At 45.7% G+C, this 18,435-nt stretch overlaps 1 protein-coding gene across 9 annotated transcripts in view; it reads left to right on the plus strand.

Moving 5' to 3' along the window:
- The window catches only part of LOC140421442 (1-phosphatidylinositol 4,5-bisphosphate phosphodiesterase beta-4-like), a 677,584-nt gene that overhangs the window by 351,239 nt on the left and 307,910 nt on the right, over nt 1-18,435 (plus strand). For all 9 annotated transcript variants that reach the window (XM_072506170.1, XM_072506171.1, XM_072506164.1 and 6 more), the window contains one exon: nt 15,180-15,277. In XM_072506170.1, coding sequence (XP_072362271.1) covers nt 15,194-15,277 — 84 coding nt within the window. In that variant the 5' untranslated portion in view covers nt 15,180-15,193. The remainder of the gene's footprint in view (nt 1-15,179; nt 15,278-18,435) is intronic.

Consider the following 18,435-nt stretch of genomic DNA (forward strand, 5'->3'; position numbering starts at 1 on the left):
TGGACGGTACAGACCGAGACACTGGAGGCAATTTTGCCCTAACTTGTTGGTGGAACACTCATGTGGTCTGGTGGAATGCTGATTTTCTTTTTTACACTGCACCCATGGGAGAAATTGTAACTGGTTCTGCCACCCAGGGAAATGATCTGATTAGGACAATGTTGATTTTGCACCCCAGCTTTCACTCTCCATTGAAGTTGATGAGTCGTATTGCACAGGGTGTTGTTCCCGTGCCTGATCCCGTGCGTTTTCCACCCCAGCAGATTTGGTTAAAATATCCTCCGTGGTGTCCACGACGACAGAATCAGCTACCTGAATGGGGTAGAGGGGTGCCGCAGATGAAGGGCCAGGCTCACCTGGGCGGACGATGCCTGAAAAATGCCACCTGTGCAATGATTGTGGTTGGAACACTCAACCCTCAAAAGGGTCCTTTGTTTCTATGTGTCAGAATATCTCCACTTTTCTTTGTGCACATGTACACCAACACTACAGTTGATCACTTTCTCGCTGCTGGTGCAGCAACAAGTAGCTTAAGAGTTTAAGCAGTGCAGTGGTGAGATGTGAAAGTAGTTGGCCAATTTCAGCTGAGATGCCAACGGGGCTGGAATTGGCCTCAGTGGCCGGAATCTTCTGGTTCTGCCAAAGCCAGTAGACATGTGTCTTGGAGCAAGAGAAGAGCTTTCTGACCCTATACAGCAAGGGCAGGGGGTGATGCGTGAATGAAATGTGGTGCGAGTTGCGCCACGGGTAGCAGAACATTGGATGACCACAAGTTCACGGAAGGTAGGATTCAGGAGGCTGCCGGGAGCACATCAGGACACCCAAGTCTGGAGGTAACATAAGCATGGACGTGGATTTCAGCAGCAGAACAGCTGAGACTGGGTGCAGTTGAGCCATGTTATGGAGGCGAAACTAGGTAGGCTTGCTGATGGAGTGGATGTGTGGCCAGGAGCCAAATATGACAGTGAGGTTGCAAACTGTTTGGTTTTGTCTCAAAATGGTTGATAGACGGAGGGATGGAGTTGGTTATGAGGAAACGGAGTTTGTGGCAGGGATTCAAGGCAGTGGCTTCAACATTGCCAGCACTGGGGGAAATTTCTGCGCATCCAGTGATGGACGTCAGTCTAGCAGTCTGATCTTTTAGTGGCAGTGGACGGGCTGAGAGAGGTGGCGACGAGGTAGAGTCGAGTGTTTTCAGCATCCATGTGAAAACTGACGCTGTGCTTCGCACAATGTCATCGGGAACAGAGTGCGATGAGAGACCGGAGGGGGCCCAGGATCGATCCATGGGGCACACCAGAGCTGAGAACCGCAACTAATGTTTATATTGTGCCTTTAATGCAATGAACCGTCACAAGATACACCACATGAGCATTATAAAACAAGGTCAAACCATGTGCCGCATAAAGAAATATTAGGTCAGATGACCAAAAGCTTGGGTCAAAGAGGTAGGTCTGAAGAAGTATTTTAGGAGGAAAGTGAGGTCACGAGGCAGAAAGGAGTAAGAAAGGAATCCCGTAGGTTGGGGCCTTTCAACTGAAGGCATGACCGCTGATGGTGGAGCAGTTATAATTGGGAATGGACAAGAAGCCAAAATCATAGGAGTGGCGATACCTTGCAGGGTGAGGGGCTGGAAGGAGATTACAGAGATGGGCAGTGGTGAGACCATGAAGTGGGGCTGGGAACGGGGAGAGAAATAATGGACAGCAATTTTCTGGCTACAATTAGGTTGATAAGAATGAACCAGGCCAGTGCAGTTCCACACAGCTGGATGTCTCTGGAGAGACATTGGAGAAGGGTGGTGCAAGTGGGTCAAAGGTTATAGACTAGTCGAAAAGAACAGGGATGGCTCATCTGCCTTTGTCACAATCACAAGGCAGGCTACAGAGCAGCCTGGCTGCATTCACAGATTAGGGAAGTCGCACATTGCATGCATAAGAAACATACTGAGAAAGTGCACGCTGACAAGAGCAGCAAAACGTATGCTGCTTTCAGCTGTTTACAAGTCCAAGGATTAAAATATAATCACATGATTTCTTGCAACTTATCTCTAATGGAGTAATGAACTGTTTATTATATAATTGTAGCTAAGATAATCAGGGTGGTGAGACAGTAGACTGTGTCACTGGGTTGAAGAGAACTGGGACTTTTTCCCACAGTTGTGTAATTGTCCAAGATCCCAGGGTTACGCCCTACTGCTAACAATTTGATCCTTATCACGCATCAGGATAGTCATTTTAGATACTGGTATAAAGAAGGGGTCATGCTGATCTGTGTACCGGGAGTGATCACGTTTGTATCCGTTACATTGATGGAGAAGCGACATCAATTTTTGACCCCGAGGATGAGGCCAAAATTCAAGATGGCGACTCTCTGCGAGCCCTCCCTTGGCCGCAGAAAAATACTTTTCACTGTACTTCGGTACATGTGACAATAAATATCAATCAATCCAATCAATCAATCACCAGTTTCAAGAATTGAACAGCAAAGAAGTGAAAATTATATGTTGTTCTGAAATGCACAGCAAGTGAAAAAATGTCCATAATGCAGCTTTATGCACCTTTATTTGCCTTACTTGTTCAGATTCTGAACATTGTATGTCTTCAGTTCCGAAGAAGAGTCATATTGCCTCAAAACATTAACTCTGTTCCTCTCTCCACAGCTGCTGAGTAATTCCCCAAATTTTAGATTTGCAGCATTTTGCGTTTATTTCAAGTCTTCTTTCTATTCTTATACAAATTTTCTGCCATTTCTCAACCTCTTCAGTGCATGTTTCTCATGCTAGGCTATGTGGTTTCACAGGCAGTAATGCGCATGTGACCTCTTGCACAGCAGGGTCTGCACCTTCGAAACAGTAGAGTTGGCAAATTATTTGTTGACAATCATCATTAAGCCTGTCATTTAGCCATGCCCACACCCGCCAATTCAGGCATTCAGTTCTGGCTAGTTATCAAATGAAGCAACATAAAGGAGCTTTTGTTTCAGAAAAAATCATGCCAAACAGCAGCAACCAGTTTATTCACAGCAAGATCTTGCTGAGAAAAATCGGATAAATTACCAGATGATTTATTTTAGTGATGTTAACTGAGGGATATGAAATGAAAATAATATATATTGACCTATATAGCACCTCCCATACATTTCTCTGAATGCTGCAATGAGGTCTTTCACAGAGAACAGGGCCTGAATTTAATACCTTGTCTGAAAGATGGTATCTTCCTGGGTACTGCACAAGAGTAAAAACAGAAAATGCTGGAAAATATCAGCCAGTCTGGCAGCATCTATGGAGAGAGAAACAAAGGGCTGGATTCTCCCTTCCTCCAGCCCCATGTTTCTCAGTGGCACAGCAGTTAGCACTGCTTGCACACAGCACCAGGGACCCGGGTTCAATTCTTTCTGGCCTTGGGCGACTGTCTGTGTGGAGTTTGCACATTCTCCCCATGTCTCTGTGGGTTTCTTCCGGGTGCTCCAGTTTCTTCCCACAGTCCAAAGATGTGTAAGTTAGGTGGATTGGCCATGCTAAATTGCCCTTAGTGTCCTAAAACGTGCAGGTTAACTGAGGTTGTGAGGATAGGGTGGGGGAGTGTTCCTAGGTCGAGTGTTCTTTCAGAGAGTTGGTGCAGACCTGAAGGGCCGAATGGCCACCTTCTGCGTGGTAGGGGTTTTATGGCACGCCGTTCGACGGTGGCAGGATTCCCTGTACCCGCCGCTTGTCAATGGGATTTCCCATGAAGACACCCCATGCCACTGGGAAACCCGCAGCGGGTGTGCGCTGCCTGTGGGAACAGAGAATCCCAGCAGCCGGAGAATTCCGGCTAAAGTTAACATTTCGAATTTGTATCTTTGTCAGCTTTGAAGAAGAGTCTTACAGATTCAAAATGTTAACTCTATTATCTCCCTTCACAGATGCTGTCGGATCTGTTGACTTTTTCCAACATTTTCTGTTTTTATTTCAGATTTCCAGCATACGCAGTACCTTGCTTTAAATCCTAAGGGGTGTTGACAGGGTGGATGTGGAGAGGACGTTTCCTCTTGTCAGACAATCTAGAACTAGGGGTCACTGATATGGGGCCATGCATTTAAGATAGAGATGAGGAGAATTGTTTCCTCTGTGTGTGGTGAGTCTCTGGAACTCTCTTCCTCAAAAATGGAAGCAGAATCTTTAAATATTTTTAAGGCAGATCTTGGTTAACGAGGGGTTGAGAGGTTATCAGGAGTGGTTAGGAATGCAAAGTTAAGGTCACAATCAGATTAGCGCTGATCTTATTGAATGGTCGAGCCGGGCCGAGTGGCCTCCTCAACTTCTTAATTTGTATGTTCATATGTACTGCTCTAAAATGTCCATGCATATTGAGGGCTCAAGCCTTCATAGAACTTCATAGAATTTACAGTTCAGAAGGAGACCATTCAGCCCATCAAGTCTGCACCGGCCCCTGGAAAGAGCACCACAACTAAGCCCCACGCCTCCACCCCTCCCCTTTATCCCCGTAACCCCACCTAACCTTTTTGGACACTGAGGGGCAATTTAGAATGGCCAATCCACCTAACCTGCGCATCTTTTAACTGCGAGAGGAAACTGGAGCACCCGGAGGAAATCCACGCACACACGGGGAGAACGTGCAGAGTCCACACGGACAGTGACCCAAGCCGGGAAGCTTCTGATATGAGACATGAACCGGTGACTTTCTGACTTAGAGGAAAGAATGCTCCCATTAAGCCGTATTTGGCACCTAAAACTGGAATATAAAAAGACAGTAACATTTTTGTTACCCAGCATACTTGAGGAATGGGCAGTGCTGGTTAAACAAAAATGCTGGTTAACAGGGAGTTAACATTATTCCAGACTCGACAAAGTGCGGTATACCTTTACTCGGGCACAATAACCAAAACTGACCCAATAATTTAATTTCACTGTAAAGCCTGAGAACAACTTCTGAAGATTTATAATTTTTTGTCATTATTATGTTTTGTATGTAAAAGAACGTATTGTCTGAACACTGAAAGCGAAGGGCTTTTTAAAATAAAAAAATTGAGCTGTCAGAAATTCCGTTTATGGAGAGCGCTGGTTGGTAGGATGCCGGATAGCACAATGTTTACTGTACTTTGAGAAAGGAGTAAAAAAAAAAACATTCATTTATGACAAAGCAGAGAGGACACCGTATAGAATCTTTACAGTGCAGAAGGAGACCATTTGGCCCATCGAGTCTGCACTCGCTCTCTGAAAGAGCATTCAACCAAGTCCCATTCCCCTGTCTTACCCCTGTAACCTTGCACATTCTTTTCAGATAGCAATCCAAGTCCCTTCTGAATACCTCGATCGAACCTGCCTCCACCACCCGCTCAGAAAGTTTGTTCCAGACTGGGGCGCTTATTGTTACAATTTTCATCTATCAGAAAGACCTTGTATTAAACGAACCTTAAACTCCTTCACGATGAAATTGTGCTTGCCATCACAAAATGTCACATTAGAAAATTCGCAGTATTTTGAATTAATTATCAAGTATGACACAGTGACGATTTGAAATTCAGTAGGTGGCTAGTTAAGATTTACGGTATAAATAGGCAGTCAGTTCAGACTGAAGTATCTGATTTGTCACCAGAAGAATATGTATTTTGCAGCTGAGAGCGAAGCATTGCTGTCAGGGGTAAGAAATAGATTTGAAGGACTGCATTCAACATATTCAGGAAATTGCTGGTGTGGAAATGGGAGCAGAGATTAGTGCAGTTATTAGCTGTTCAGGTGAGCACCAATCAGCTGAATGGCTGAAAAGCATTACAGGTGGAGAATAAAGAATTTGAATGGTTTGGGAGATTCTTCCCAAGACGTGCCGGTCTTCCATGTGACATTGGCTGGTGCACACAGGCTTGGGACAGCCAGCTCACTGCTGAGCGGAGATAGCTGAAAAGGGCTGTGTTCGAGAACTGGAGGGAAGGGAGGACGAGAAAGAAATTGCTGCCTGGAGATGCTGGGATTGTGAGATGCACGGGATACTTGCTTGTTCTTTTCACCTGTGGTCTTGATACGAAAGGATGATTGTCACCATTGATACTTGATTGCCAATTGTGATTAGCAACGAGTGATGGCATGATATCATTTGCTTTCCAACAGAGTTTTATTTCGAGGCATCACTGCAATGTGAAAATGATGTGTGGCTATTTAGCTGGCTTGTAATGCAGAACAAAGCAGCAGCGCAGGTTCAATTCCCGTACCAGCCTCCCCGAACAGGCGCCGGAATGTGGCGACTCGGGGCTTTTCACAGTAACTTAATTGAAGCCTACTTGTGATAATAAGTGATTATTATATTATTATAAATTCATACGTGGGGCAGGGGAGGGTAGAGATTATTGTGATTGTCAGAACATTATAATGGAAAGCAGTAAGCCAGTTGTTTGAGGACTGGTGAGTGCAGCAGGCGACAACATATTTTCTTTATGGCCCCCCTCAGACGCCCTGTACTCAGGAACACTTGCGTTTAATGCCTTTTGCCAGGAGCGCTCTATACCGTTGCTTTTCAGACCACAATCTTGAGATAATAGCTTTCTCGATTTTAATCATTTATCAAACAGATTCCTGTTGTGCTAACCTTTGTGTTTACTTCCTAATGTCATTAGTGATTATTAAAATAGATCTGAAATGCAGATGCTGACAGTGTAACAGCTGTTATTGAATCCCTAGGTGTGACACTGCTGCCATCCATCTATCCTTCATTTTTTCTTTTCACAGCAGGAAGGGGCATTTATCAAGAGTTTGTTCCTGAGATAAGTTCACGACAAACTTTTTTTGCTCTTTATTTATGAATGCAATGCCTGATTTGGACAGTTCATCAGGGTGGCACGGTAACACAATGGTTAACACTTGCTTCACAATGCCAGGGACCCGGGTTCGAATCCTAGCCTGGGTTACTGTCTGTGCGGAGTCTGCACGCTCTCCCCATGTCTACGCGGGTTTCCTCCGGGTGCTCCGGTTTCCTCCCACTAGTCCCGAAAGATGTGTTGTCAGGCGAATTGGGCATTCTGAATTCCCCCTCTGTGTACCCGAACAGGCGCCTGAGTGTGACGACTAGGGGCTTTTCACAGTAACTTCATTGCAGTGTTAATGTAAGCCTACTTGTGACACTAATAACAATAATAATCTTTATTTTTGTCACAAGTAGGCTTACATTTAATTAAGATTATTATTATGTTATAATCCGACCGGAGGCCACGGGATCTGTACCATTAAATTCCCTGTGGCCTCATCTGAGTATGATCTTCCCTGATGAGGGAGTGGGGCTACACACTGAACCAAGGGTGCCCTGGGACACAGATACCCCGGCCCGAGTATGGGCCGGGTGTGGGAGACCCTTCGGGGAGTCGAGTGTGTAGTGAGTAAGTCTAATAAAATCTTTTTGTTCCGATCCATCATCGCTTCCTCGTGGCCAATGCCTGGATCTTACAATATTATAACCAAATCTCCAGCAAATTGGCTTTATTGTACTGTATTTGAATATATAGTGCTGAGGTGCAAGTATCCTCCATTTAATTTCAAACTTAATATATAAATGCAAATCCATTTAATATTTTAATACTGCGAAAAAAAATAAAAATCACTTGTAATTGCACTGTAACATTTCATATCCCAATTCACGTTCGCTGAACTACTCTAATAAAAATGGAAGGTGCTGGAAAAACACCGCAGGATTGCCAGCAGCTGTAGAGAGAGAAACCGGGTTAATGTTTTGAGTCTGTGTGACTCTTCTACTGAACACCAAAGAGTAGTCATATTTTATTCAGGACGTTAACTCTGTTTCTCTCTCCACAGATGCTGCCAGACCAGTTGAGATTATCCAGCATTTTCTGTTTTGATTTCAGAATTCCAGCATCGCAGTATTTTGCTTTATATTTTATTTTATCTTTTAGAGTATCCAATTCTTTTTTTTCAATTAAGGGGCAATTTAGTGTGGCCAATTAACCTACCCTCCGCATCTTTTTTCGGTTATGAGGGTGAGACCCACGCAGAAACTGGGAGAATGTGCAAACTCCACACGGACAGTGACCCGGGGCCGGGATCAAACCCAGGTCCTCAGCGGCGTGATGCAGCAGTGCTAATCACTGTGCCACCGTGTCGCCCTATTGCTTTTTATTTTAGTACACTACCGCTGTAGCAGCTTCATAAAAGGTTTTGCCCACAACGTCCAGTTTCTGGATCATCAGAGACCGGGCATAGCTACCCAAGATGCATGTCGGTATCCTGCGAAGACCCGATGCACTGGTTCTGTTGGGATTGCCTGGGAAGTTTGAACTTCCGAGGGGCAATTCCTCTGCTCATTGGGACCCTCCTCAAATGTCTCTAACACTTTGAGTTGGAGACATTGGAGAGTTTTGCCTTACTCACCTGGTTTGTTATCTGGGAGATCCTAGTCTAACTCTTGGGTTACCAGAGGAATGACCTTCCCAATCGCAGTATCTCCTATATGAACACTTACACTAACTACCAACACCCCACCCCCACAAATCCTTCCCTGTGATGATCAAATCCCCAACACCCTCCGACCTTCTAGCTGACACCCCCCCCCTGTCCACCACTCCCACCCCTGTCCATCTCACTCCCATGGACTCTGACCCCCTGAACTTCAATTCCTCCTCCTGACCCCCGAACTCAACCCCAACCAGTCCTGACTAATCCCCTCCTCTACAACGTGACCTGACTAACTCCCATCAGTGTACCTCCCTGACCCATCCCCCAACTCTGACTCTCACTCCCCCCTCCGCTGCCATAGCTGCCCAACTGCCAACCAGCCTCTTACCTCACCCATCCTATCTACACACCGATTTGCTCAATCGATCACATATCCCAATGCTATTCAGTGTGTTAGTGAAGATTTGCCATAATACAACAGCTGCAAAGAAGGGTGGCTTGTCTCCCTCCAGAAGACCCAGTGCTACAAGGATGCAGTTTGATGGCAGACCGCTCCATATTGCTGAATAAACTGGGCTTGTAAGGCATGGCCAGAAATGTGGAGCGAGGGCGTGGCATAGAAAAATAGGAGTAGAGCGGGAATCCAATGGTGATTACTACACCTGGGAAAATTCGGGCCATGATCTTCCTGCTCAGCTCCTAACAGTAACTTAGTTGACCTCTCAAGAGTGGTCCAGAGTCTGAAGCGTGGTTAAAACTTTTAACCGCAAAAGTGGAATTGTGATTAATTGTTTCTGCCCCATTAAGACAGCTGTGGAGGAATTACTTTGTGATTTGGCATGCCCGCAGGATATCCCAAAGCACTTCACACTTCAAAAGTGAATACTGGCTGTATAATGCATGGATATGTAGGAAAATGCAGTAGCCAGTTTCACCACACCAAAGCTGGTTTAATATCTCATTCGAAAGATGCCGTTTCTGGGAACGGTTCAGCGCTGACGTGTCAGCATAGATTTTATGCTGAAGTTGGTCAAGACCTATGGGCCTTCAGACTCCGACTACTGCCAGGCTGGCGCTTAACTGATCTAAATGAGAGCATTCAGAACTTAATGAAAACTAATTGTTGGGTGACACTTTGTTGGACTGGCAGCTCTTTTGAAATCCCAGTTCATGCCCTTGAGCAAAGGCCAGATTATCAGATCAGAAAAAGCAGCAACTCTCATTCCCTTTCCTTGTATATCACATTTTGAACTGTATTGGACAAATATCAGATGTAACAAATGTTATGCAGTATCTTACTGGCATCTAAAATGGGAGAAGTTGCAAATTATTTGTTCGTCTATTATTGGTCAATTTTTTATATGCTGTCCTGTTTCTTCCTTGAACGGGCACGATTAATACTGGTCCATACAAACGTGAACCAGTCAGAATAGCACCTGGGAGGTCTCCCAGACGATTGGAGACTCCCTAAAGGGCGGGCATTGGACAGAATTGCACCCTGACACTCCCTCTGGCATCTGGGCACATTGGCACTGCCAGCTTGGCACCTTGTCACTGCCTCCTGCTTACCCAGGTAGTGCCACCCTGGCACTGCCAGGTGGGAGGGGCCATAGCCAGTGTACCAGGCTGGCAGTGCCAAAGTACCCAGTTGCCACATTGGCACTGGCAAGCATTGGGGCCTGAGGGAGGCAATACCCCTGAAAGGGGGGGGGGGGTGAGGAGGGGTATGAAGATTGGGGTGGTGAAGGGGGATATGAAGGGGCCTCATAAAGATTGAGGGGATGTAAAGTGGAGGTCCTGAAATGAGGTGGGCAAAAAAGAGGGATGTCCTCAGTGGCTCCATAGTGGGCTGTTCCCACTTGGGAGTCGTAATGTCCATGTCTGCGGGAGGTGGCATTGCCCATGGGTGGGGCAGGGGGGTTGTGCGGTGGGATTCTCAAGTGCATTTAGAGGTGGGGGCACCCTTTCAAAATGGCACCCCGATCTCTGAGCAGCATGCCTTGCCAGTGAGTTCAGCTCCCCACACTTTTTAAGTGTGGGCTAGACTTGTGAAGAAATGCCCAAAACAATGTCAGGGCCCGAAAAGCAGCTTGTCGCGGCGCAGTGTCCCTGCTCCTGGGACCTGCGCAGCTCGCCTCGCGAAAATCTAATGCAATCTCGTGAGACATTGTAATGTAAATTCCAACTATTGATGGTCGGATCACTTTTTGGCAAATCTACATATTAGAGCGAAACAGTCAGTCTCACTTTAATGATCAGATTCTCAAGGTACCCGAGGCTTTGGGATTCATCCCCTCCAAACAGGGACCAGACGGAATGACACTCGTGGGGGTCTCCAGGAGATCGGTAGCCCCCTGGTGCATGCCTTTGGGCAGGGTGGTTCCTTGGCAATGCTGGTGCCAGTCTGGCACCTTTGCAGTGGCAGCCTGGAACCCTGGCAGTGCCAGCTGGGTTCCAGCCTGGCACTGACAAGGTGGCATTTTTTGTATGCGATCGGGCAGGGGGTGCCTTGCGTGGGTGTGTCGGGGGGCGGTTGGGGGTCGCCTCAGAGATCGGGGTGCCATCTCGCTACACTGAGGAGATCCAGCGAGCGCAGCTCCCCAGTGTACAAAACTGACCTTGTGCAGCCTTGCCACGTGTTCGCCGCTGAGGCCCCCTTATCATAGAATTTACAGTGCAGAAGGAGGCCATTCAGCCCATCGAGTCTGCACCGGCTCTTGGAAAGAGCACCCTACCCAAGGTCAACACCTCCACCCTATCCCCATAACCCAGTAACCCCGCTCAACACTAAGGGCAATTTTGGACACTAAGGGCAATTTATCACGGCCAATCCACCTAACCTGCACATCTTTGGACTGTGGGAGGAAACCGGAGCACCCGGAGGAAACCCACGCACCCACGGGGAGGATGTGCAGACTCCGCACAGACAGTGACCCAAGCCGGAATCGAACCTGGGACCCTGGAGCTGTGAAGCAATTGTGCTATCCACAATGCTACCGTGCTGCCGTTATACAACGCTAGTCGCGTTTTATAGCCATGTGTTTCCCGGTGCTGCGAGGGCTGAGAAACATGCGGCTAAACAAGTTCCCAATTAGTTTACTCTCGCTCTTCGAAGTTTTGTGGTTGAATAGTGCCCAATGTCTCCACAACTTCAAACACTCTCTCTTCTCTAAATACTCAGTAATGCTTATCTCCTTGACCATGTTTCTTGAACCCTGCAGAATGTTTTGTGGCAATCCGTGATTTGTGAATTAATTACTCGTCTGCTATTCAATATTGCTCAGAAATTGACGTCAAAGGAAGCTATCCTCAGTGAGCTATCCATCGGCAAGCACTAAGACTCGAAGCTGCGGTCACGATAGTCATCCTGCAGAAGCATAACCTGTATTTTTTTTTTTTTTTTTAACTGTTTTTAAAGTACAAATATATCATTACAAAATAGAACCAAAAGATTATCTTTTGGTGGTGGCCTGTAACTGCTGGACCCTATTAGCATAATTCTCTCTCTCCTGTGCAATTGCAGTTTCCATCTGATGTCTGGGAAACTTTGAGAGCCAAACATCTATGATCGCGGCATTCATATATAGCACCTTTTAACTGGTAAAATGTACCAAAGCGTTTCACAGGGGCTGTTATCCGAGAAGATTTGACATCCTACCACGTAATATTATATCCGGTGACCATAAGCTTTGTAAAAGAGGTAAGTTTTAAGGAGTATCTGAAAGAAAGAGGGAGAGATTTGGGGCCCAGGACACAAGGAAATCAAGAATGTGCCAAGAGGCCAGTATTGGAGAGGTGCAGATTCATAGGGCTAGAGGATATTAGATAATTGGATAAGGGTGGGGGGGGGGGGGGGGCGGTGTCAATGGAAGGATTACCAACACAGCACATGAACTCAGGCAATCTCTTTGTTTCTTTCTTTCATCAGTTCTCTCCCTCGTCAATATTAAAGGGAGGCAGTGACGTAGTAGTATTGTCATTGGACGAGTTATCCAGAGACCCAGGGTAATGCTCTTGGGACCTGGGTTCAAATCCTACTCAGGCAGATGGTGGAATTTGAATTCAATGAAAATCTGGAATTATAAGTTTAAAGATGACCATGAAACCATTGTTGATTGTCGTTAAAAACCCACCTGGTGCACTAGTGTCCTTTAGGGAAGGGAATCTGTCGTCCTTGCCCGGTTTGGCTACATGTGACTCCAGACCCCACAGCAATGTGGTGACTCTTAAATGCCCTCAGGGATGGGCAATAACTGCTGGCCCGGCCAGCGACGCCCACATTCCATGAACGAATAAACAAAATTGTTTCCGTCATGCATCTGCTTCCCAAATGTGGATTATTCACCTGCAAGTCTTGAAAATGAGAGTTGGCCAATTTTTGACTGGCAACACGAGCATTGTTAAGCCTGATTTCGATCCTGCTCAACACTTCCAGCCAGGCCTATTGTGGTCGCAAGTGAGAGCACTGCCAATATGCCTCTCCCAGTGGCACCTCAACTAATTGTAATATCCTGAGAGCAACCTCACACATATCATCTAATTCCGAATAATTTGTTACAGACATGTTACTTCATGATTCATTCATTTGGGGATTTGAATTTTTAAATGCAAGATAATGAAAACCGGTTTGAGAAGCTGGTCAACAAACCTCAAATAATTGCAACTCAAAAGGGTGGCCTATGTTTGTTTAATAAGGTCAGAGGTGGAAATGGGAAACCCAAACAATAGATGACCCCTTGGGAGGTGGGTTTTGAGTGAAGACTAGAAATCTACAGGTGCCTCAGTAAGAGGTTTAAATTATTCCTACGATTTCCCAGAACATCGGGAAGTTTGAAAATTTTGGGGTAATTGATTAAAATCTCTATCTGGGTCATCCAGGTGTGATACGTTGCTGTGGGGCTTTTTTATTTATTTGGTTTTGTGTTTTAATCTGTGATTTCCCACCAAAACAAGCAGTTGAAATCTGGGTCAGTAGACCAGTAGCCAAGGGCTATATGAACATAGGGGTGTTTTCTGATCTGAAGTCACTAAGCAAGAATGCCATGAAGCCCATGCTTGAGCTGAGGAATCCACAGCAGTGAGGTGTTTGAAGGCAAGCCAGAGGATCACCTAGCTGGATCCTTGTGGAAGGACCCCAATAAATCTTGTACTATAGAGAATAGCAGGAACACGGAGGAGAATCAAAATGAATTCCTTAGAGCTATGGGACTCTTTGGTTTCCTCTCAGAAGTGACAAACCCTCAATATCCTGTAGAATATAGGGGAACTCTTCAGTGGAAATAAAAGTAGAACCCAGCAAGTTTTCAGTTGCGAATTTTGGGTGAAAGAATAAGGGGTTGCTAGTACAGTAAAAGGCTTTGGTTAAAACATGGTGCAATTCTTTCAGTTAATAACTGGAAGTCCAAATTTATTTTTGAAAGTTACTGATATCTTCTCAGATCATAACAAATTGAACCTGGGACATTTTCACACTCTGCGAGCCAACCTACTTAGTGGATTGATACAGTCAGCAATTGAGGGAAACATTCTTGCAGCTGAGCCATCTCAAACTACATAGGCTCCAACTGCAGTTATAGTCACAGACATGGAGGTTAATGTGCAGAGACTAAGAATGGGAATTTGCATTCTACCTGTCCATGGTGTAGGCCAGTGCTATTAGGGCACTGCTCTATTGCAAAAGCTATTTACTTCCAAATAAATGGAGGCCAGAATTCTCCAGCAGTTCACCGGCGGAGGGATTCTCTGGTCCCGACGGCAGTGTACCCCCCCCCACCCCCGAGGAACACGCGGTCGGGAGGCCAGAGAAACCTGCCCTGAGACGTTGATAAAATAATTCATAGTACAACTTATTATAACCACATAAAGATGTTAATCAAGCAAGTCACTCCACTTCAGTTGTCAAAATGGAACCACTGTGGAGCTAATGCATTTGTCAGCGCTGACTCTCATAATGAGCACAGATGGAGGAGAACTGTTTCAGTATTGTTAGACATCTGGGTTCACCAGCTGTGCTGTAAAAATAAAGGCCTACAAGCCTGCCTTCTCAAAATTGGCCTTGAATGTAAATCTTTGCGCTGAAAGTATAGGGGAACAAAGTTTGTGAATTATGATGTGGTTTCCCTGCCATTATTTTGTTTGTATTTGGTGAAAGAAAAACTTACATGGCTGAATTCATGTTCAGGTATTGAAGGCACAAGATTTGTTTTCTAGAAAGAGTGCACGGTAACATTTGGTGCATTTTCTGTTTTGTAATCTTCAATGGAAAAGCACATTGCACTTTCCTTATCTGAACAGGGAGAATCTTTGCTTGATTTTATTGAAAATTACTCTTTTTTTTCCACTTGGGAACAAATTCTTCTTTCTATTTTTCTTTCTCCCAGTAGCAGTAGATAATCTATTAGTAGGAGAAAAAGGATTTAATTAATTTTCCTTTTAGAGAGAAAGAAAATTACCTACAAGAGAATGAGGGATTTGAACTTGCTCTTGTCGGCTGCAGGATCATTGCAGTCAGAGAGGCAGGCAGTGACTTAGAATTGTACCTGGTCTTTCCAAATTATTAATGATTTATGTCGGGTATTACTGCAGTTTTCAGGTTGCAACTTGCTTTCTGCCAAGAGGATGTTAGAACATCTGTAACTGGCAAGGTCAATGTTCTTTGAATGTGCTCGGGCTAATAGTTGCAAAATTGGGGAGTGCGTTGCTTTAATAGTATTTCAGATGAAGGTTAGAGCTGATTTGATGAATGTTTTTCAGAATTAATTAGTCCTATGTGTTTTTTTAGGTTTCTGAACAACAATGGCTAAAGCATATGAGTTTTTGTGGCAGAAGGCTGTTCCAGCTTTTATGCAAGAAGGAGCTGTTTTTGACAGATATGAAGAGGTAAGTGACATCTTAAAAACAAGTGTCCTTTTCCAACATAATTAGCGTAATTAGATTCCATTTTAAACTCCCATCTTTCAGTGACAACCGTTTGCAGGCAGCTTAATTTCCTTATGTTGGATTTGCCTTTGTGACAAAATGAAATGGGCTGCATACCCTCTGCACTGTTATGGCAACACGTTGAGATTACCCGTGTAGATGCAAAAGAGAAGTGTCAATGCTGAGGCTCTATTTTTGTGTTCTGAATTGAGCTTTGTTCGTCTCTGAAGTTTCATTGTACTGATGGCCCAGTTAGCTGACAAAACCAAACTCCACATAATGGTATTGTAACGTGTCAATTCTGTGTGTCCGACAAATAAACAGAATGGGAAGATTAGTGTGGCAGATCATAAACTAGCCCTTTATAAACAGACAGAAAGTACCTGGAGCTGTATTCTCTGATTCTGGGGCTATGTCCCCACGCCGGTGTGGGAATGGTGATGTTTTATGCCAGATAAAATGGCCACCGATTCCCTGTTTTGATGGGGGCTAGCAGGAAGGCAGCGTAGAGCACCCGGCTGTATATGCCGATACACCCCCGGAGAATTGCCGGGTCCATGGCAGCGCATGCGCACGGCGGCGGCCTGCAGCGGCCGCGCCATGCTACATGGACCCAGCCCGCGAAATGGTCCGCCCTTTGACTGGCTTGCGCACACCAGACCCCCCCCCCCCAAACCCGCGGATCGGACCCACCCGACTGTGGCAACGCTGGACTGAGTCCGCAGCCGCCACGCCACGCCAAGCTCCCGACGGGTGAGACCACACGTGTCCTGCGCTGTCGGGAACTCGGCCGGTCAGAGTCAGAGCATCGGGAGGGCGGCCCTCAGGCTATGTCCTGAGGCCATCGATACATGGTGCGGCGTACTCTGCAAGTACCTTTGGAGGGGGCGGAGCATCGCGAAAGCGGCACCACCCCAGATTTGATCGGGAACTCTGATTCTCCGGCCGATCGCCAAACGTGATTTCAGTGTCGCCAACCGGAAAATCCAGCCCCTGGTATACAAGGGAAATGTGCCCTGCAGCTTGGTTTAGGGAAAGGCGTGGGAGGGCGACAGTAAGGTAAAGTAATGTTAAATCAGACTGTATTCTTGGGAGATTTATTTTTAGAGTAAACCCTGCTAGTGCAGCCAGACAGAAGTCAAAATTGAAATTTATTACCAGCTAATTGGTCTGATGTTCATTGAATTTGTGATTCGGTCGTGCTGGGAAAACTGACGTGCACCTTGAAAACCTCTGGGACAACGTCCATGCCGTCAGTTGCTGGTGTGCTGAAATTGCACTGATGTGGGTAAATGGGGAAACCAGTTCTTTCGAGGAATTGGAAAGTGCAGAGGGGCCGATTTCCACAGCCTTCCGTCCTATTAACCGGGCGAGTAGGGCCTCCGAATGAACTTGAAAGCCTCATTGACGCCAGCGATGTGGCTGGCCAAAACACTGACCAACTGCAATTAGCCCCCTTATGTGGAAATCAGGAAGTTATTGTCAGTGTCTTATTAATTACATTGTTACAGCTTCACGGCAATTAATTTGGTATGCTTTAATGGCAGTTACATTCTTAACCAGATGTTGTGTATTTGTACACCTATAGCTGGGACACTGGTGTGTTGGAGTAACGTTAACTGTAGACTAAGTCAATAAACTGCTTTTGAGTAAAGAACACTGTCGTAATATCCACTCATGTATATAATGAGATGCAGACAGGCAGTGATTGACACACAGGATAACCAATGAACACACACGACACATAACAACCAATCACCAGACAGGACACCACCACTATAAAGCACACAGGGCGTTAAGACTCTCCCTCTCTCTACAGGACACAGCTACTGAGATAGTAAGAGTGCACAAGCCAGTGAGCACTATCACCATCAGGTAGAGAGTTAGTCTGGTGAAGCCAGTAGGAGGTTATCAGTTAGATTGATAGACTGTCAACTCACAGCAGACTATGTACAGCAATCAGCAAGTTCAATAAAACAGTGTTGTACCATCTCCTGTGTCAGAAGCCTGTTTCTAGTTTCACTGCATCCAGTTGCAGTCAACGTTGAACCAACTTACTTAACACATCAAACACTGCTGTGTCTTAGTTTTAATTTCACCAAACGGCGTGGATCCAGTTAACAGCTATGACGTAAATAGGATGCCAGTCGCCTCTTTAAACTGGAACTGGCCTGAGCCTGCGGCCAGTATACGGTGGTGAATTATTTTTGTTGGATACAGAGAAAGCTGGAATGTTCAGAAATCTCTCTCTCTGTCTTTCTCTCGCTCTGTCTCTCGCTCTGTCTCTCGCTCTGTCTCTCGTTCTGTCTCTCGTTCTGTCTCTCGTTCTGTCTCTCGTTCTGTCTCTCGCTCTGTCTCTCGCTCTGTCTCTCGCTCTGTCTCTCGCTCTGTCTCTCGCTCTGTCTCTCGCTCTGTCTCTTGTTCTGTCTCTCGTTCTGTCTCTCCCTCTCTGTCTCTCCCTCTCTGTCTCAACCCTCTCTGTCTCCCCCTCTCTCTGTCTCCCCCTCTCTCTGTCTCCCCCTCTCTCTGTCTCCCCCTCTCTCTCTCTCTCTGTCTCTCTCTCTCTGCCTCTCTCTGTCTGTGTCTCTGTCTCTCTCTCTCTGTCTCTCTCTCTCCCTCTCTCTCTGTCTCTCCCTCTCTGTCTCTTCCTCTCTGTCTCTCTCTCTCTGTCTCTCTCTCTCTGTCTCTCTCTCTGTCTGTCTCTCTCTGTCACTCTCTCTCTGTCACTTGCTCTCTCTCTGTCCCTGGCTCTGGCTCTCTTTCTCTGTCTCTCTCTCTCTCTCTCTCTGTCTCTGTCCCTCTGTCTGTCCCTCTCTGTCTGTCTGTATTTCTCTCTCTCCCTCACTCTCTCCCCCCCCAATTACACAGAAACCTTTTGCTGTGTAAGTCATGCTTTAATCTTTTTTTTAATAAATATTTTATTGAAAATTTTTGGTCAACCAACACAGTACATTGTGCATCCTGTACACAATATTATAACAACACAAATAACAATGACCTATTTTATAAACAGAAAATGAATAAATAACAAAAATGAAAACTAACCCTAATTGGCAACTGCCTTATCACAAGTAACACTCTCCAAAAATATAATTTAACAGTCCAATACATAATTATCT

The sequence above is a fragment of the Scyliorhinus torazame genome, chromosome 1, assembly GCF_047496885.1.
Source record: "Scyliorhinus torazame isolate Kashiwa2021f chromosome 1, sScyTor2.1, whole genome shotgun sequence".
Classification (NCBI taxonomy): domain Eukaryota; kingdom Metazoa; phylum Chordata; class Chondrichthyes; order Carcharhiniformes; family Scyliorhinidae; genus Scyliorhinus; species Scyliorhinus torazame.